The following is a 21,539-nucleotide window of genomic DNA, read 5'->3' as shown; positions in this document are numbered from 1 at the left end:
CCTGGTGGGCTTTTTTTGTAGAAAAACCACCATTGTTTCATGCAGGGCTTTTTCTACAAAAAAGCCCTGCATGAAACAATGGTGGCGTTAGGGGTGTGGCTTAATATGCAAATGAGTTCTTCTGGGCTTTTCCTGCCAAAAAAAAAAAGCCCTGGACATGTTTATTTCCTTCACTATGTTCCTCCTCCCTGGGAATTAAACACAAACAAAATGATAATCATATAAACGAGGCTTGTTATTCCTGTTTGGTTCTTGAGTCCCTTAGACATCTTTATTATGCTGTATGCTAATGTCAGGAGTGGAATTCTAAAAAAGCTCCTTTGCATATTAGGCCACACACCCCTGATGTAGCCAATCCTCTTGGAGCTTACAGGGCTCTTTTTTTGTAAGCTCTTGGATGATTGGCTACGAGGAGGGTGTGGCCTAATATGCAAAGGAGCTCCTGCTAGAATTCCACCCCTGGCTATATGCAGGGCTTTATTGTAGCAGGAACTTCTTTGTATATTGGGCCACACACCCCTGATGTAGCCAATCCTCCAAGAGCTTACAGAGCTCTTAGTAAGGGGCCTACTGTAAGCTCCAGGAGTTTTGGCTACATCAGGGGTGTGAGGCCTAATATGCAAAGGAGTTCCTGCCTCTATGTAAGGACTGGTATTTCCCATTTCATCTTATCTGAAGAAGTGTGCATGCACACAACAGCTTGCCCCTTGAATAAACCTTTGTTGGTCTTAAAGGTGCCACTGGACTCACCCTCCATTCATAAGGTTGTTCAGATCTTCCCGATATGGTGTAGTGGTGAAGTGTGCAGACTCTTATCTGGGAGAACCGAGTTTGATTCCCCACTCCTCCACTTGCAGTTGCTGGAATGGCCTTGGGTCAGCCATAGCTATCGCAGGAGTTGTCCTTGAAAGGGTAGCTGCTGTGAGAGCCCTCTCAGCCCCACCCACCACACAGGGTATCTGTTGTGGAGGGAGAAGATATAGGAGATTGTAAGCCGCTCTGATTCAGAGAGAAGGGCTGGTATAAATCTGCAGTCTTCTTCTTCTATAGTTAAGAGAACTGGAGTGATATACTGACGTTAGATGTCATTGTAGAATGGGCAGTGCGGAACATGTTCTATAGACTCTACTTTCCCTGTATAATATGGGCAAAGGCACGGAGAGAGAAGGAAAGAAGGGTATCTCCAAAAGGCCGAAGGTAGCGCACCAAAGCGTGCCAAGGTAAAAATTCTCTGCTATTCAGACAACCGGACTAGCTGTAGTCTGCTAAATTAAATCACAGTCTCACGCAAGGTTTGCATTTAAGCTCAAGTGCTTCGTGTTTTTTGTTCAACAACGCACAACAAAAAAAATAATTTTTACAACAGATGGGTATATCAATAAATAACGCTCTCCCCGCGTAAAAGCAAACACAAGTTTTTACAACCCCGGGGCGTGCAGTAAGGGCACCCGGTGTGTATACAAATTAACTGCAGTTTCATACAAATGCCCATCAGCCTCGGCTGCGGATCGGTGTCGGGGTGGGAGGATTGTCTGTGGCTCGCCGGACAAGGCACTGAATCCAGAGGAGAGAAGCCAGGCATGCAGGGTCACTGTAAAGTACAGGCTGGAACAGAGAAGACAAATTTTCAAAGTCATTTTTGGCTTGCATAAAAAACAAAATGATAATTATTTGCCTTACAAAGCCCAAATCGGACATTCTAAACCAGGGCCCCCCAAGCGCTTTTAGAAAGTGGACCAAGCCGGTGGGTTTTTGCCCGGCAGGGCTTCTGACTGGCTGTGCAGATTTTTAAAAATTGGTTCAGTACCTGATGCCACCGTAGTATGTGAACACATGCATGTAGCAGGGCCTTTTTTGGTAGCAGGAACTTCTTTGCATATTAGGCCACACACCCCTGATGGAGCCAACCCTCCAAGAGCTTACAAGGCTCTTAGTACAGGGTCCAGAGATAGAATTCTAGCAGGGGCTCCTTTGCATATTAGGCCACACACCCCTGATGGAGCCAACCCTCCAAGAGCTTACAGGGTTCTTAGTACAGGGTCCAGAGATAGAATTCTAGCAGGGGCTCCTTTGCATATTAGGCCACACCCCCTGATGGAGCCAACCCTCCAAGAGCTTCCAGGGCTCTTAGTACAGGGTCCAGAGATAGAATTCTAGCAGGGGCTCCTTTGCATATTAGGCCACACACCCCTGATGGAGCCAACCCTCCAAGAGCTTCCAGGGCTCTTAGTACAGGGTCCAGAGATAGAATTCTAGCAGGGGCTCCTTTGCATATTAGGCCACACACCCCTGATGGAGCCAACCCTCCAAGAGCTTACAGGGCTCTTAGTACAGGGTCCAGAGATAGAATTCTAGCAGGGGCTCCTTTGCATATTAGGCCACACACCCCTGATGGAGCCAACCCTCCAAGAGCTTCCAGGGCTCTTAGTACAGGGTCCAGAGATAGAATTCTAGCAGGGGCTCCTTTGCATATTAGGCCACACACCCCTGGTGTAGCCAATCCTCCAAGAGCTTACAGGGCTCTTCTTACAGGGCTTACTGTAAGCTCCAGGAGAACTGGCTACATCACGGGTGCGTGGCCTAATATGCATAGGAGTTCCTGCTACAAAAAAAGCCCTGATTAGGCCACACCCCCTATGTAGCCAATCCCCCTGGAGCTTACAGTAGGCCCTTTACTAAGAGCCCCGTAAGCTCTTGGAGGATTGGCTACATCAGGGAGGTGTGGCCTAATATGCAAAGGAGTTCCTGCTACCAAAAAACCCCCTTTATTCATGTGAAGCTGCCTTCTACTGAATCAGACCGTAGGTCCATCAAGGTCAGTACGATCTACCAAGACTGGCAGCAGTTCTCCATGGTCTCAGGTTGAGGTCTTTCCCATCACCTCCTGCCTGGCCCTTTTAACTGGAGATGCTGGGGATTGAACCTGGGACCTTCTGCATGCCAAGGAGAGGATCTCCCATTGAGTCACAGCTTAATCTCTAACGTAGACTTCACTGTGTGGCTGATAAGCTTTATGGACAGAAAATATTTTCCATCATGTTGGTTTTAAAAGGCACCCTGTTAGTCAGAGATTCCTCCTGAAACGTTGAAGGGTTAATACTATTATGTTTTTGCAGAACCTCGTTTCTTGTCATTCTGAGGCTCCACCTCCAGGGGCAGCCATTTTAAGGTTGGTTTCACTTCCTGAGGTTGGCTCCACCCCCAGAGGCGGCCATTTTGAAGTCATGCTCACCACGCTGTGTCAGCCTTCCAAAGGTTCCCAGAGGCTCAAAAAGTTGGGGACCCCTGTTCTGAAGAGTCTAGAGTCAAAGTGTTAATCACACACTGGGTTTGCATGGACGACTCCCCTCACCTTCCTGCTGCAAAAATTTCAGCTTCTGCATTTAAACACCACACTTACATACAAGCGTGATCCCCACTATATGGTGAGGAGAATACCTGTCTTGCTTAGAAAGAGTCAGGGTTTGTCTATTCATGGAATCAACTTTTTAATCCGATCCTTCCTCTTGGGAGCTCATCTGTGGAATGAGATCCCTTCTCTACTCGGTTTTACCCACACAGTTCCCCTGAGAAGGAAATTCAGGTGGGCAGCCATGTTGGTCTGCATCGACAACCCATGGATTAGGGGAGGAGCCACGTCTCAGTCTGGTGTAGCGGTTAAGTGCGCGGACTCTTACCCGGGAGAACCGGGTTTGATTCCCCACTCCTCCACTTGCACCTGCTGGAATGGCCTTGGGTCAGCCAGAGCTCTGGCAGAGGTTGTCCTTGAAAGGGCAGCTGCTGTGAGAGCCTTCTCCAGCCCCACCCACCTCACAGGGTGTCTGATGTGGGGGGATGAAGAAGGTAAAGGAAATTGTGAGCCGCTCTGAGACTCCAAGATTCAGAGCGAAGGGTGGGAGATGAGGCTGTGACTCAATTGGAGATCATCTGCTCGGCATGCAGAAGGCGCCGGGTTCAATCCCTGACATCTTTTGTTAAAATGATCAGGTACAAGGTGAAGTGTAAGATCTCCGCCTGAGACCTTAAGAGAGTCGCTGCCCATCTGAGTAAACAATACTGACTGTGATGGACCTATTATTTGATTCGAGATGAGGCGGCTTCATGTTTCATGAGCTCCAACGTCAGGTTCCCAGCCAGTGGGAAAATAACGATTTTAAACCAGGTCATGGCAATCGTTATTTTAAAAAAGAACGCAGATGCCTGATTCCGGTCCTCGTTCAGAACGGGGGAAGGCACAAAGATAACCCTGAGGCGATCTGGCCCCGGCGCGAGGTGTCATGGGCGCAGAGCCACTTGGCAACCAAGCCCCGTTAAATTCGGGAGAATTATTAAGTCAGAGGGCGCGGGAGAAAGCCCGCTCCGTGACTCTGGGCCCAAGGGCTGCCGGAATCCCGCCGCCACCTCATTTGACTTTTCCGGGCCAAAGAGCTTATCTCGAGGGAAGATGGAAGGATTAAAACAATAACCGGCATCCATAAAAACACGCTCTCCGGAGAGACGTTTGCAGACTCCCAGCCTTCGCTACCCCTCCGTTGCAAATGAAAACGTAATTTTAAAAAAAATGAATTAAACCCTGGCGCCACGAGGGTGCTGCATCTGTTCCTAACATAATCCCGTCCTGCCGCAAAACTCCCTGCCCGCGCTCCGTCCGGCAGCCTCTAACCTCTTTTCCTCCCATTGTAAAGCTAAGCTGGAGGGACAGATGAACTGAGCCCATAGGACAAACTCAGCATTCTTGCAATCTGGAAAAGCAACGGTGATCTTCCCAGTGGCCTAAAATCACTTCCCTGCGCATTGGCAGAGAATCAGTGTGATGCTGAGTAACTGCCAGTGTGATAAATTATCGGTCTAAGGGAGACCCGAGTACCAATAAAACAGATAAAACAGAGAAGGGAGAACCACACACAACATCCTCAGCTCCTGGCCATGTCGCTGGACCCCAGTAGAAATGCCAGGCCACATTTTGGACAGGAGAGCAACAGGAGCAGTGCTCCAGAACCTCTAAATTTTATTGAGCTCTTTCTTTCTTACCCACCCGCCCCCAAAATACCTGCTTCAGGGCTCCATTGTTTAAATCCCCCGTGAGAATTTTGCTGAACTTTTAAGAGTTGACAAACTTTCTAATATTCCCCCACACACACAAAAAATGGGGAGGGGGGAGGAACCAAGCAGACAGATGGAAATCTTCATCATGCCACTGTGGCCACATAGGAGAAAGTCATTTAAAAAGTATGATGGGAGTAAGGTTGTCTTAGGACAATTATCATTCAAGAGGCATTTTAAGGTAGAACTGATATGGCTTAGTCCACCTTCCGGTGATGTCAGGGGGGGGGGGTGTGGCATGTGCAAATGAGTTGTGCTAAATAGCTCCAGCACCTCTTTTCCCACGAAATGACCCCTGAGAAACACCCTTTCGATAACAGAGGTCTGAATTCAGGGCGGGAGTCTAGCTAGAAAGACCCTTTCTAGGTAAGGGCCAAGTCCTCCTCCCTGAGCTACATCCAGATCAACATTGCCAGAACAAGTAACATCTCTGCCCCATAAAAGGATGGCTTCTCTTGACCCTTTTGGACATCTGCCCACCCCCACGAAGCCCAGGGAGGTTTCCCCTGTGGTCTGTCAAGCCTTAGGGGCAGGGGTGGCCAACAGTAGCTCTCCAGATGTTTTTTGCCTACAACGCCCATCAGCCCCAGCCATTGGCCATGCTGGCTGGGGCTGACGGGAGTTGTAGGCAAAAACATGGGACAAAAAAATAAATTGGAAATCTACCACTGGCCACCCCTGCCTTAGGACATCTGGTCCCCTGACCTTCCTTGCTGAAAGAGAGCCAGTTTGGTGTAGTGGTTAAGTGTGCAGACTCTTATCTGGGAGAACCAGGTTCTCCACTCCTCCACTTGCAGCTGCTGGAATGGCCTTGGGTCAGCCAGAGCTCTCGCAGGAGTTGTCCTTGAAAGGGCAGCTTCTGTGAGAGCCCTCGCAGCCTCACCTATGTACAGGGTGTCTGTTGTGGGGGAGGAAGGGAAAGGAGATTGTGAGCCGCTCTGAGACTCTTTGGAGTGGAGGGCGGGATATAAATCCAATATCTTCATCTACCTCACAGGGTGTCTGTTGTGGGGGAGGAAGCTAAAGGAGATTGTGAGCTGCTCTGAGACTCTTTGGAGTGGAGGGCGGGATATAAATCCAATATCTTCATCTACCTCACAGGGTGTCTGTTGTGGGGGAGGAAGGGAAAGGAGATTGTGAGCCGCTCTGAGACTCTTCGGAGTGGAGGGCGGGATATAAATCCAATATCTTCATCTACCTCACAGGGTGTCTGTTGTGGGGGAGGAAGCTAAAGGAGATTGTGAGCTGCTCTGAGACTCTTTGGAGTGGAGGGCGGGATATAAATCCAATATCTTCATCTACCTCACAGGGTGTCTGTTGTGGGGGAGGAAGGTAAAGGAGATTGTGAGCCGCTCTGAGACTCTTTGGAGCGGAGGGCGGGATATAAATCCAATATCATCAAGCTCATTTGGCATGAAGAGTTGGCTTATCTAGCAGATCTTGCTCCTTCCTTTTTCCCTCCTGCTCTGCTGTGTGGTGTAGAGGTTAAGTGTAGGAACTCTTATCTAGGAGAACTGGGTTTGATTTCCAACTTCTCCACTTGCAGCCGCTGGAACGGCCTTGGGTTAGCCATAGCTCTCCAGGGCTCTTTTTGTAGCAGGAACTCCTTTGCATATTGGGCCACATCCCTCTGAAGTAGCCAATCCTCCAAGAGCTTACAGGGCTCTTACTGCAGGGCGTACTGCAAGCGCTTGGAGGATTGGCTACATCAGGGGTGTGTGGCCTAATATGCAAAGGAGTTCCTGCTACAAAAAAAGCCCTGGCTCTCGCAGGAGTTGTCTTTGAAAGGGCAGCTTCTGGGGGAGCTCTCTCAGCCCCACCCACCTCACAGGGTGTCTGTTGTGGGGGAGGAAGGGAAAGGAGATTGTGAAAGGAGATTCACTGCCACAGGAGGTGGTGGCAGCAACAAGCATAGCCACCTTCAAGAGAGGGTTAGATAAAAATATGGAGCAGAGGTCCATCAGTGGCTATTAGCCACAGTGTGTATATGTGTGTGTCTATATATATAATTTATAATAATGTGTGTGTATATATATATATATAATTTTTTTTAGCCACTGTGTGACACAAAGTGTTGGACTGGATGGGCCATTGGCCTGATCTAACATGGCTTCTCTTATGTTCTTATGACCACTCTAAGACTTTGAGATTGAGAGTATATGATGGGATATTAATCCAATATCATCTTATTGTATTATTATAGTTGCTGTTGTCAGAAACTAGGGTCCACATGGCAGTTTATTACAATTCACAGGTGAAACACATAAGAGAAGCCATGTTGGATCAGGCCAATGGCCCCTCCAGTCCAACACTCTGTGTCACATAAGAACATAAGAGAAGCCATGTTGGATCAGGCCAATGGCCCATCCAGTCCAACACTCTATGTCACATAAGAACATAAGAGAAGCCATGTTGGATCAGGCCAATGGCCCCTCCAGTCCAACACTCTGTGTCACATAAGAACATAAGAGAAGCCATGTTGGATTAGGCCAATGGCCCCTCCAGTCCAACACTCTGTGTCACACAGTGGCCAATATATCTGTGTGTGTATATATATATATACATACATACACACATATACATACACTGTGGCTAATAGCCACTGATAAGACTTCTCTATATTTTTATCCAATCCTCTCTTTAAGGGACAGAGATAAGCGGCTGCCCAGGGCAGCCCCTCTGGAGAGCCAGTTTGGTGTAGTGGTTAAGTGTGCGGACTCTTATCTGGGAGAACCGGGTTTGATTCCCCATTCCTCCACTTGCACCTGCTAGAATGGCCTTGGGTCAGCCATAGCTCTGGCAGAGGTTGTCCTTGAAAGGGCAGCTGCTGTGAGAGTCCTCTCAGCCCCACACACCTCACAGGGCGTCTGTTGTGGGGGGAGGAAGGTAAAGGAGATTGTGAGCCGCTCTGAGACTTCCCCTATCTTGTAGAACCTGCGCTCAGAAGGGATGGGCTGAATTATCCTACATCACCTGAATTATCACCTGCATCACCCCCCCCTCTAAACAGGGGTTTCTCTCTTCCGTTCCATCGTCACGGTTCTAAAAAGGAAGCATTTCTGTCCAAAGGAGGTCCTCCTTCATTCTCTCTTTAAGAGGGACTCGCGCTCGCCAGAAACAAGCCAACACTCAGAGAGGCTTAGGATGAATATTATTTGCACACGGACGCAAAGCTGCAGCTGACCTAATTTCCTTCCGACAAGGAGAAACGCGTCTGCGTTTGCACCGTCAGACTGGTTCCAGCTTCGGGGGAGCCCTCGGCAAGCTGCCCAGGTGTAGCTGTGACAGGGTGCGAGGTGGAGGCACGCAAACGGCAGCTGGGGCAGGCATTCATATTTTTTTTTGCTTCACTCGTTTGCGCACAGTAACGAGCCACTCCTACAGCTAGGACTGGCCCTCGCCGCTCACTCTCCTCTCCCTTTGCTGACAGCAGCTGACTCTAACAACCTTTGCTCACTCAGGCAGGTAAGTGAGATAGTGAGAAGCATTAGGTGACGTTACGGGCAGGGCTTTTTTGGTAGCAGGAGCTCCTTTGCATATTAGGCCACACACCCCTGATGGAGCCAACCCTCCAAGAGCTTACAAGGCTCTTAGTACAGGGTCCAGGGACAGAATTCTAGCAGGGGCTCCTTTGTATATTAGGCCACACACCCCTGATGGAGCCAACCCTCCAAGAGCTTCCAGGGCTCTTAGTACAGGGTCCAGAGATAGAATTCTAGCAGGGGCTCCTTTGCATATTAGGCCACACACCCCTGATGGAGCCAACCCTCCCAGAGCTTACAGGGCTCTTAGTACAGGGTCCAGAGATAGAATTCTAGCAGGGGCTCCTTTGCATATTAGGCCACACACCCCTGATGGAGCCAACCCTCCAAGAGCTTACAGTGCTCTTAGTACAGGGTCCAGGGACAGAATTCTAGCAGGGGCTCCTTTGCATATTAGGCCACACACCCCTGATGGAGCCAATCCTCTAAGAGCTTACAGGGCTCTTAGTACAGGGTCCAGAGATAGAATTCTAGCAGGGGCTCCTTTGCATATTAGGCCACACACCCCTGATGGAGCCAACCCTCCAAGAGCTTACAGGGCTCTCAGTACAGGGTCCAGAGATAGAATTCTAGCAGGGGCTCCTTTGCATATTAGGCCACACACCCCTGATGGAGCCAACCCTCCAAGAGCTTACAGGGCTCTTAGTACAGGGCCCAGAGATAGAATTCTAGCAGGGGCTCCTTTGCATATTAGGCCACACACCCCTGATGGAGCCAACCCTCCAAGAGCTTACAGGGCTCTTAGTACAGGGTCCAGAGATAGAATTCTAGCAGGGGCTCCTTTGCATATTAGGCCACACACCCCTGATGGAGCCAACCCTCCAAGAGCTTACAGGGCTCTTAGTACAGAGTCCAGAGATAGAATTCTAGCAGGGGCTCCTTTGCATATTAGGCCACACACCCCTGATGGAGCCAACCCTCCAAGAGCTTACAGGGCTCTTAGTACAGGGTCCAGAGATAGAATTCTAGCAGGGGCTCCTTTGCATATTAGGCCACACCCCCCTGATGGAGCCAACCCTCCAAGAGCTTACAGGGCTCTTAGTACAGGGCCCAGAGATAGAATTCTAGCAGGGGCTCCTTTGCATATTAGGCCACACACCCCTGATGGAGCCAACCCTCCAAGAGCTTACAGGGCTCTTAGTACAGGGTCCAGAGATAGAATTCTAACAGGGGCTCCTTTCCATATTAGGCCACACCCCCCTGATGGAGCCAACCCTCCAAGACAGGTGGTTCCCACCCCTGGGCCTTGGACCGGTCCGTGGCCTGTTAGCAACCAGGCCATGAGTTGTATAATTATTTCAGGATATATTACAAAGTAATAAGAAGACGACGACACTGGATTTATATCCTGCCCTCCACTCCGAATCTCACAATCTCCTTTATCATCCTCCCCCACAACAGACACCTTGTGAGGTGGTAGGGGGTTGAGAGAGCTCTGACAGAAACCTCCCTTTCAAGGACAGCTCTGCAAGAGCTACGGCTGACCCAAGGCCATTCCAGCAGCTGCAAGTGCAGGAGTGGGGAATCAAACCCGGTTCTCCCAGATAAGAGTCCGCACACTTCACCACCACACCAAAATAAAGTGCACAATTGTATCATACAAAAACCATCGCGCCCACCCCCCACCCCCACCAGTCCATGGAAAGATTGTCTTCCACAAAAACTGTCCCCGGTGCCAAAAAAGGTTGGGTACCACTGCTCCGAGAGAGACGAAGATATTGGATTTATATCCCACCCCACCCCCCCACCCCCCACACACACACTCTGAATCTCAGAGTCTCAGAGCGGCTCACAATCTCTTTTATCTTCCTCCCCCAAGATAGATACCCTGTGAGGTAGATGGGGCTAAGAGAGCTCTTGCAGCAGCTGCCCTTTCAAAGACAACTCCTGCAAGAGCTATGGCTGACCCAAGGCCATCCCAGCAGCTGCAAGAGGAGGAGTGGGGAATCAAACATGGTTCTCCCAGATAAGACTCCCCGCACTTAACCAATACACCAAGCTGACAGGGCTCTTTGTACAGGACCTACTGTAAGCTCCAGGAGGATTGGCTACATCAGGGGTGTGTGGCTGAATATGCAAATGAGTTCCTGCTACAAAAAAAGTCCTGGTTATGAGTCCTGAGAAGGGAGGATGAGGAAGAATATTCAGATAGGATTAAAAAAAATACTCCAAGGAACAGACTTGAGCAATTGAGGGATGGACCGGGCTGTCAAGATGTCTTAGGAGCAAGCCCTAGAGGAGGGGTGGCTGAACTGTGGCTCGGGAGCCACGTGTGGCTCTTTCACATCTATTGTGTGGCTCTCGAGGCCCCTACCGCCAGAGGCATTCGTCTCTTTAAATCACTTCTCCAAGCCAAACCAGCAGCTTACAGAATGCATTTAAAGGTGCTTTCTTCCCACCTCTCCATCTCCCATCTATTTGCAGCTCTCAAACATCTGACGTTCTTGTCTTGTGGCTCTCAGATATCTGATGTTTGTTCTGTGCGGCTCTTATGTTAAGCAAGTTTGGCCTCCCCTGGAGGACCACTTGGCTTGGGACTCTGGGGATGACGATAACACGAGGCTGTGGCCTTATCCATCCACTCTTCCCATGAGGACGCTTTCCAGGCCTGAGCTGAGCTGCCTGCGTGGCACAGCGGGTACTATTCGGGCTCAGTTTGGCTTATTCCTGACCACTGATGGCCCTCTGGGAAGTTTTCCCGGAAGTTAAAGAGTCGCTCTTGCCCTGACCTTAACCCTATGCATTCATGCAAAGCGGGAAGTGAACAGTAAGCAGCAAACGTGGATCATCACGAGCTTCACACTCACAGCTCCGCACAGAGTCTGGCAGGCCCTCCTTGCCCATGGCCTCGGCTTCCAATCGCGACTCCTTCATCTGGGAGAACATAAGAACATACGAGAAGCCATGTTGGATCATGCCAATGGCCCCTCCAGTCCAACACTCTGTGTCACATAAGAACATCAGAGAAGCCATGTTGGATCAGGCCAGTGGTCCCTCCAGTCCAACACTCTGTGTCACAGAAGAACATAAGAGAAGCCATGTTGGATCAGGCCAATGGCCCCTCCAGTCCAACACTATGTGTCACAGAAGAACATAAGAGAAGCCATGCTGGATCAGGCCAATGGCCCATCCAGTCCAACACTCTGTGTCACAGAAGAACATCAGAGAAGCCATGTTGGATCAGGCCAGTGGTCCCTCCAGTCCAACACTCTGTGTCACATAAGAACATAAGAGAAGCCATGTTGGATCAGGCCAATGGCCCCTCCAGTCCAACACTATGTGTCACAGAAGAACATAAGAGAAGCCATGCTGGATCAGGCCAATGGCCCCTCCAGTCCAACACTCTGTGTCACAGAAGAACATAAGAGAAGCCATGTTGGATCAGGCCAATGGCCCATCCAGTCCAACACTCTGTGTCACAGAAGAACATAAGAGAAGCCATGTTGGATCAGGCCAATGGCCCCTCCAGTCCAACACTCTGTGTCACAGAAGAACATAAGAGAAGCCATGCTGGATCAGGCCAATGGCCCCTCCAGTCCAACACTCTGTGTCACAGAAGAACATAAGAGAAGCCATGTTGGATCAGGCCAATGGCCCATCCAGTCCAACACTCTGTGTCACAGAAGAACATAAGAGAAGCCATGCTGGATCAGGCCAATGGCCCCTCCAGTCCAACACTCTGTGTCACATAAGAACATAAGAGAAGCCATGTTGGATCATGCCAATGGCCCATCCAGTCCAACACTCTGTGTCACAGAAGAACATAAGAGAAGCCATGTTGGATCAGGCCAATGGCCCCTCCAGTCCAACACTCTGTGTCACAGAAGAACATAAGAGAAGCCATGTTGGATCAGGCCAATGGCCCATCCAGTCCAACACTCTGTGTCACAGAAGAACATAAGAGAAGCCATGTTGGATCAGGCCAATGGCCCCTCCAGTCCAACACTCTGTGTCACAGAAGAACATAAGAGAAGCCATGTTGGATCAGGCCAATGGCCCATCCAGTCCAACACTCTGTGTCACACAGTGGCCAAAAAAACCAGGCGCCATCAGTGGGGCCGGGACACTAGAAGCTCCCCTGCTATCTCCCCCTCCAAGCACCGAGAACACAGAGCATCACTTGCCCCAGACAGAGAGTTCCATTTATACTTTGCGGCTGATAGCCACTGATGGACCCCTGCTCCATATGTTTATCCAATCCCCTCTTGAAGCTGTCTATGCTTGTAGCCTCCAGAACCTCCTGTGGCAGTGAATTCCACGTGTTAATCACCCTTTGCATGAAGAAATACTTCCCTTTCTCTGTTCTAACCTGACTGCTCAGCAATTTCATTGCGTGTGTCCACAAGTTCTTGTATTGTGAGAAAGGGAGAAAAGTCCTTTTTTCTCTGCCTTCTCTGTCCCAGGCATAATCTTGTAAACCTCTGTCATGTCACCCCTCAGTTGACATTTCTCCAAGCTAAAGAGCCCCAAGAGAAGAAGAGGGATCAGTCATTGCTTGACCACCTTCCAATCTTTGACTGGATGCTCTTGCGCTCTGTCCCACTGACAGGCATGCCTAACACCCCATAATATCTCAGATAATTCTTTTTTTTTGCTATTATCCCATTATTTTCTCACCCCAGCTAAGCCCAAGTATCATTTCTCTGGGCCTCCTACAAGCTGATAACATGGATGCCAACGATCCCATTTACGAGCCATGAAAAACGCATTTCCCTGTTGTTCTTTCAGACAAAAGAAACAGATCATATTATGGTAAGAGGTCTGTCGCCCAGACCAGGGCTTTTCTTTGTAGCAGGAACTTCTTTGCATATTAGGCCACACGTCGCTGAGGTAGCCAGTCCTCTAAGAGCTTACAGTCAGCCCTGTACAAAGAGCCCTGTAAGCTCTTGGAGGATTGGCTACATCAGGGGTGTGGGGCCTAATATGCAAAGGAGCTCCTGCTACAAAAAAGGCCCTGGGCCAGACCAAAATCCACTCAACCATCTGGACCCCTATAAATGATACCTATTTCCTCTCCATGGTTGGGCCCCAACAACTCCTTCCTGTAACTCCACAGAATATCCAGGCACATACAAAGGAACACATGAGCAGCCATGCTGGAATCAGGTCAAAGGTTCATCCAGTCCAGCATCCTGTTTCCAACAGGGGACAGTCAGTTGTCCAAGGGAAGTACACAAGTTACACCCATATACAACAGCACTCCACATGAGGCCATTGCCCCAGCATCTGACAACCAGAGGTGTCCTCCTTTCGACCCCACAGATCGAACTGAGGTATCATGCCCAAAAGCCAGCCACAGGCTGACGATAAATCTGTCCAACCCCATTCTATATCCATCTAAGCCAGCAGCTGTGGCCGCATCTTGTGGCAGTGAGTTCCACAAGCCGACTATGCTTGGCTTTAATTGGCAGCCCATGTGTTGCAGTAGCCAAGTGCCAGAATTAGCCTGCCCTGCCTTTGCGGTGTCTGTTCTTCTGTACCTTTATCTGTTCTTTTAGGTATTCCGCTCGCCCCATCAGCGACTGGATCTGCCAACACAAAACCAGTTGTAATTTGCATCGGTTCATGAGGAAAAAGACAAATCTAGAGGGACCCAGGGCGGGGTGAGCAAGGGTTACCAAGCCTTCTAGGTTAAAATGCAAAATGTGGGTTTTGGGGGGTGGAGAGAAGTGATAGTTGTTGATTTCTGTATAACAATATTTATTGGGTTTCAAGGAGAAAACAAAGGAGAAAACAAAGGAGAAAAAAACAACAACCCAACAACAATACCTACACTAACAGGGTAAAGGGAGGGAAAACATACAAGGGGTATAATAAAATCCATAGCCAGGGGTGGCCAACGGTAGCTCTCCAGATGTTTTTGCCTACAACTCCCATCAGCCCCAGCCAGCATGGCCAATGCCTGGGGCTGATGGGAGTTGTAGGCAAAAAACATCTGGAGAGCTACCGTTAGCCACCCCTGGTTTATACATTTCTACTAATTGCAATTTCTTTGTATGATGCTCTTACTTAGCCTCAGCATATACAGCTCAATTATCGTAAGTTTTGTTATTCTTCCACCTAATCTAACATCAAAAAGGAGAACATTTCTAGCAATATAACGACTATCATCCTATTACTATACAGATTACTAATCTATACGGTTCTACATTCCATATTCTTTTCTGAACCATTCGTGGAGCGAAAACCAAAGTTCTTTTGATACTTGAAATGAGCTTCCTTTCAGCGTATCTGTCAAATTGTCCATTTCTGCTAGTTCAAACTTTTTTCCAGCAGTTCTTCTTTTGATGGAACCTCCACCTTCTTCCAGTATTTAGCAAACATTATTCAACAGCTGTTGACTTCTGTGGCAGTGGGAAGTTGCCATCAAGACACAGCTGACTTACGGTGACCCTGTAGGGTTTTCAAGGCAAGAGGCGTTCAGAGGTGGTTTGCCATTGCCTGCCTCTGCGTAGCAACCCTGGACTTCCTTGCTGGTCTCCCATCCAAGTACTAACCAGGGCCAACCCTGCTTAGCTTCTGAGATCTGGCAAGATTGAGCTAGCCTGGGCCACCCAGGTCAGAGCGGGGTGGTTTGCCATTGAACATATGAACATATGAAGTTGCCTTCTACTGAATCAGACCCTCTGTCCATCAAAGTCAGTATTGTCTTCTCAGACTGGCAGCGGCTCTCCAGGGTCTCAAGCTGAGCTTTTTCACACCTATTTGCCTGGAGATGCCAGGGATTGAACCTGGGACCTTCTGCTTCCCAAGCAGATGCTCTACCACGGAGCCACTGTCCCTCCCCAGGGACGGTGCCATTGCCTGCCTCTGCACAGCCACCCTGGACTTCCTGGGTGGACTCCCATCGAAAAACTGGCTTATTTAGCTCCTGAGATCTGAAGCGATCAGGCTAGCCTGGGCTGTCTAGGACTAGCTCTCTAAAAAGACCAACATTGGTTATTGATTTTCAAATCCACTCCAATGCCGATTGGAGTAAAACTAAGAATACTATTTTTTTTTAAAAAAAAACTGACGGTTTTCTTTCCAACCAGGCACCAAGAACAGTTCAAGAGACAAATTGGGCTCCTACCTCTGCGTGCAACAGCTCCCTTCTTCTCCCCGCAGGCTCAGCTGGAGGCAAAAAACGAGAACGTTAGACAGAAGGAATTCATACGATGCACAGTTTTGCCAGCTCCAGGTTGGGAATTCCTAGAGATTTTTTTTTTTTGGTGGGGGGGAGACTTGGTGAGGGTGGAGTTTAGGGATAAAAGGGAGATCAGAAGGGATGTGATGCTATAGAGTCCACTCTCCAAAGCATCCCTATCTTCCAGAAGAAGAAGAGACTGGATTTCTACCCTGCCCCTGACTACCCGAAGGCGCCTCAGTGTGGCTTACAATCTCCTTTCCCTTCCCCTCCCCATCACAGAAACCCTGTGAAGCAGGTGGGGCTGAGAGAGCTCTGACAGAAACTGCTCTTGAGAGGAACACCTCTGCAAGAACTTGTGACTGATCCAAGGTCACATCAGCAGCTGCAAATGGAGGAGTGCGGAATCAAACTTGGTTCTCCCGGATAAGGGTCCACACACTTAACCGCTACACCAAAACGACAAGGAATTCAAAAGGTAGGTGGAGCTATGAGAGCCCTGACAGAAACTGCTCTGTGAGAACTTGTAACTGATCCAAAGTCACCTCAGCAGGTGCACGAGGAGGTGTGGGGAATCAAACCTGGGAAATGGGGAATCAAATCCGGTTCTCCCAGATAAGAGTCCATGCACTTAACCACTACACCAAACTGGCTCTGATTTACGGCACCTGTAAATTGACTGTAATCCCAGGAGAGCTCCAACCCCCACCTGGAGGGTGGCAACAGCACTTCAGACCCCAAAAGTGCACTTAGCCCAAAGATCTGTCTTTGAGAGCCACAAGCCAGGAAACTTGCAAACGAGGGAAGAGGGAGACGCCCAGCTGCGGCCGTCTGTCTGCAATATCTACTGATCAGCCTGTATCTACTGAACCCGCCCGCCTGCCAACTCTGCCCAGCCTCACTGGGCAAGCTGCCCCTTACCTGCTAACATAAGCAAGAGCTCCCCCAGGCTCTGCTGGTACAACTCGAGCGTTTCGCCGTCGTCGCTGCCTTCCTCCTCCTGGAACAGAGACAGATAAAAGGAGGTACTTCTTCACCCAAAGGGTGATTAACATGTGGAATTCACTGCCACAGGAGGTGGTGGCAGCTACAAGCATAGCCAGCTTCAAGAGGGGGTTAGATAAAAAATATGGAGCAGAGGTCCATCAGTGGCTATTAGCCACAGTGTGTGTGTGTGTGTGTGTATAATTTTTTTGGCCACTGTGTGACACAGAGTGTTGGACTGGGTGGGCCACTGGCCTGATCCAACATGGCTTCTCTTATGTTCCTATGTGACACAGTATTGGACCAAAGGGGCCACTGGTCTGATCCAACATGGCTTCTCTGATGTTCTTATGTGACACAGAGTGTTGGACTGGATGGGCCACTGGCCTGATCCAACATGGCTTCTCTTACGTTCTTATGTTCTGGCACAGCCGGGAATGGAAGTGCTTCTCCCAGAGACAGTGGCGGCGAAACGCAACCGACGCAAGACAGATCCAGAGGAGAGGACCAGATGGATCCGGATTAAAAATAGTTCCTTCCCAGAAGTAGCGCCAACAACCACCACCACCTTTATTGGCTATTACCTTCAGCATCGACAATCTCACTGAATTGATATAATGGAAACCAGAAGCTTGCCATCTCGGATTTTTAATATATATACGGAAATGTTTTTATATATCTAATTTTAAAATGTTTGCAAATTGCTAGTGTTTTCAAACTGGTGTTCGCCACCCTGAGCCTATTGGGGGAGGGCAGGATAGAAATCTGATAAATAAATAGATAACGCACTAAGAAGTATACAGGACGAAAGGGGTACTTACTATAATTAACGCAAATTGCACCTTTTTGAAGCCGGGTACAAAAAAATTGCCACCATCTCAATAGTTACAGCATTTTTCGAGGAAAGAAGAAAAAGGGACTTATAGCTATCAGACTGGCCTATTAAATCCACTAGCAACCGATCTAAACGCTTAACACAAATGTCAGAGTAATGATCACAATACAGAAGAACCTGCTCAATACTTTCTGCTTCCTTTCTTCCACATTCAGCATATAAGGGATCTTCAGAAACCTCCCATGAAGTACTGCAGAAGTCGCGTGCGGGGACAGAGAGGCATCAGGCACCTTCCCGCCCCTGGCACCGATTCCTGGCTCCGCTAGTGGATTTCAAACGCTGCCGGGGCTCGGGAAACCAAACACAAACAGGCCCAAATTCACCCAGCAAACTTCCCCGGCAGAGCAGGGATTTGAACCCGTATCTCTCACATCCTAGTCTGACATTTCAACCATTACATAATGCTGGCTGTTTGTGGGATGAACATATGAATGTATGAAGCCGCCTTCTACTGAATCAGATCCTGGGTCCCTCAAAGTCAGTATTGTCTGCTCAGACTGGCAGCGGCTCTCCAGGGGCTCAAGCTGAGGTTTTTCACACCTATTTGCCTGGACCCTTTTTTAGTTGGAGATGCCGGGGATTGAACCTGGGACCTTCTGCTTCCCAAGCAGATGCTCTCCCACTGAGCCACCGTCCCTCCCCTAAATGTGTGGAGGAAATTGTTGTGCCCCGCTACACACCCCTACTTTGCCCCCTATGCTGTCCCCTCAGGGGACCACTGACACACACCCCTGGACCAAGATTCTCAAGGGCTGTAACAGAAGGGGGAAACATGGAAATCCCACACTGTGACATCCAGGGGGGGTTGGCTATGCACCTCTGATGGTCGCCCTCCCTCCCAAGCAGCTCACCTTGGCCACGGCCACCGCCGCAACTTCCAACGCCGCATAAAGACGAGGTTTGTTCTTTGACATTTCTGCAACAAAATTGAACGTGAGCGTGAGCCAGCCAGCAAAGGACAGAAACACAACAGCTTCACACACTGATGAGGTCTGTGTGTCCTATTTGCCGCCCTTTCCCCCCCTCCCAGAGCCTGAATCAATACCAGCAGGGGTGGAATTCTAGCAGCAGCGCATTTGCATATTAGGCTACACCTCCCCCCCCCCCCCCGATGTAGCCAATCCTCCAAGAGCTTACAAAAAAATAGCCTTGTAAGATCTTGGAGGATTGGCTACATCGAGGGGGTGTAGCCTAATATGCAAAGGAGCCCCTGCTAGAATTCTATCTCTGGGCCCTGTACTAAGAGCCCTGTAAGCTCTTGGAGGGTTGGCTCCATCAGGGGGGTGTGGCCTAATATGCAAAGGAGCCCCTGCTAGAATTCTATCTCTGGACCCTGTACTAAGAGCCCTGTAAGCTCTTGGAGGGTTGGCTCCATCAGGGGGGTGTGGCCTAATATGCAAAGGAGCCCCTGCTAGAATTCTATCTCTGGACTCTGTACTAAGAGCCCTGTAAGCTCTTGGAGGGTTGGCTCCATCAGGGGGGTATGGCCTCATATGCAAAGGAGCCCCTGCTAGAATTCTCTCTGGACCCTGTACTAAGAGCCCTGTAAGCTTTTGGAGGGTTGGCTCCATCAGGGGTGTGTGGCCTAATATGCAAAGGAGCCCCTGCTAGAATTCCACCCCTGAATACCAGGCACCCCCCCCCCACACACACACTGTCATAAAACTGAGGACTATGGTCTGATCCAGCAAGGCTCTTCTTATGTTCTTATGAAAGCCTCATCCTCTAAGCTGATGGGCAGTAGGTTCAGGACGGACAAAAGGAAAGACTGCTTTAGACAGAAAGTGATAGTAAAATGTGGAATTCGCTGCCAGAGGATGCAGTGGTGGCTACAGGAGTAAAGAGCTTTCAAAGATGGAGCTGACGCAGCGTCTGCAGAATGGGCGTAATATGCCTCCTCTGTCTACTCCCGTTAATGGTAACAAAAGTGAGACATGCGGAGGGGCTGGGGAGGAAGAAAACCCCAAAGCTACTGTGCATAAACGTCCAAACCATTTTGAAAGAAATCGCAACTCTTAACACACCCACAATGTCACACTAATACACATTACAGAAGTTCAATACAAGTCACAAGCAAGCACAGAAATATGGCGTAGAGCCAGACGGGCAGTCCAAGCCAGAAGTCCAACTGGTAAAGTTCACAAAAGTGATGCAATCACCAATAATCCCATGTTCTCCAGAGAGCACTTCGATCAAGTTCTTAAAATCTTTTGGGTGTCCCTGGGCTAAAAGAGGCTAGGCTTATTTCCACCAGAGCAAGAGCCTTCTCGGTTGCAGCCCCAATATTCCGGAACACCCTCCCAGAAGCCACCTGGGCCCTGCGGGACTTATCACAGTCCCACAGGGCCTGCAAGGCTGAACTGTTTCGGATGGCATATAACATCTAATGGGAAGAGGGCTGCCACCGCATCGGGATCTATCGCGCTTCAGTACTAACTGCCTAGGATCTGTATGCGTTGAGAAAGGAAAATCTTACATCACATGCCTGAATAGATGAAGTAGCACCGTTGCAGTTTTATTTGATTGTTTTATTGTTTTAATATTGCTTATTGTTTATTATAGTATTGGAAAAAGTCCAGAAAAAGGCAACTAGAATGATTAAAGGTTTGGAACACGTTCCCTATGAAGAAAGGTTAAAACGCTTGGGGCTCTTTAGCTTGGAGAAACTTCGACTGCGGGGTGACATGATAGAGGTTTACAAGATAATGCATGGGATGGAGAAAGTAGAGAAAGAAGTCCTTTTCTCCCTTTCTCACAATACGAGAACTCGTGGGCATTCGATGAAATTGCTGAACAGTCAGGTTAGAAAGGATAAAAGGAAGTCCTTCTTCACCCAAAGGGTGATTAACATGTGGAATTCACTGCCACAGGAGGTGGCGGCGGCTACAAGCATAGCCAGCTTCAAGAGGGGTTTGGATAAAAATATGGAGCAGAGGTCCATTGGTGGCTATTAGCCACGGCATATTATTGGAACTGTCTGGGGCAGTGATGCTCTGGTGCTTGTGTGGAGGGCAAAGTGGAAGGGCTTCTAACCTCACTTGTGAACCTCCTGATGGCACTTGGGGGGTTTTTTTGGCCACTGTGTGACACAGAGTGTTGGACTGGAGGGGCCACTGGCCTGATCCAACATGGCTTCTCTTAGCATTGCGGTCAGCTGGAAAAAACCAGCTGACCGTCCCTGGGCCAAGGGAGGCCAGATTGAAGGCCACCCGAGATAGGGCCTTCTCTATTGCTGCTCCACTGCTGTGGAATCAACTCCCGGTAGAGGTGCGGGCCCTGCGGAGTTTGGAACAATTCCGCAGGGCCTGTAAGACCCACCTCTATAAACTAGCCTTCAACCAATGATAAACTAGGAAATGCCTCTAAAAAATTGCTCTTGGTTACTGAATTTTATGGAATTATTGAAGATCGAATGTTTTAGCACCATTGTAATTTGTAAATTTTAACCTGTAATTTGTCTTAACTTGGATTTTATTTGCAATTCATGTAATCTGATGTATAATGTATTTTATGTTGTGAGCCGCCCTGAGCCTGCTTTGGCGGGGAGGGCGGGATAGAAATTAAAAGTTATTATTATTATTATTATGTTCTTATGTGACACAGAGTGTTGGACTGGAGGGGCCATTGGCCTGATCCAACATGGCTTCTCTCATGTGGCACAGAGTGTTGGACTGGAGGGGCATTTTGCCTGATCCAACATGGCTTCTCTTATGTTCTTATGTGACACAGAGTGTTGGACTGGATGGCCACTGGCCTGATCCAACATGGCTTCTCTTATGTTCTTTTGTATAAACAATTTTATTAGTAACATATGGTAGTAGAACTATTTCTATAGCTTATAAAAAACCTTAAGATGAAAGCATCATTCTACCCCACATCTTACTTTCCT

At 49.0% G+C, this 21,539-nt stretch overlaps 1 protein-coding gene across 1 annotated transcript in view; it reads right to left on the bottom strand.

Annotated features, from left to right (window-relative positions):
• Positions 1 to 1,293: 1,293 nt before the first annotated feature.
• ULK3 (unc-51 like kinase 3) overlaps positions 1,294 to 21,539 on the bottom strand; it is a 46,766-nt gene continuing 26,520 nt past the window's right edge. Inside the window, exons 11-16 of the mRNA XM_060260394.1 lie at positions 18,502 to 18,566; positions 16,693 to 16,771; positions 15,718 to 15,758; positions 14,126 to 14,173; positions 11,453 to 11,519; positions 1,294 to 1,605 (exon numbers count right to left, since the gene is read on the bottom strand). Coding sequence (XP_060116377.1) covers positions 1,589 to 1,605; positions 11,453 to 11,519; positions 14,126 to 14,173; positions 15,718 to 15,758; positions 16,693 to 16,771; positions 18,502 to 18,566 — 317 coding nt within the window. The 3' untranslated portion in view covers positions 1,294 to 1,588. The remainder of the gene's footprint in view (positions 1,606 to 11,452; positions 11,520 to 14,125; positions 14,174 to 15,717; positions 15,759 to 16,692; positions 16,772 to 18,501; positions 18,567 to 21,539) is intronic.

This window comes from Heteronotia binoei, chromosome 19, assembly GCF_032191835.1.
Source record: "Heteronotia binoei isolate CCM8104 ecotype False Entrance Well chromosome 19, APGP_CSIRO_Hbin_v1, whole genome shotgun sequence".
Taxonomy (NCBI): domain Eukaryota; kingdom Metazoa; phylum Chordata; class Lepidosauria; order Squamata; family Gekkonidae; genus Heteronotia; species Heteronotia binoei.
Note: the sequence above shows the minus strand (reverse complement) of the source record. Positions and strands in the feature narration are given on the sequence as shown.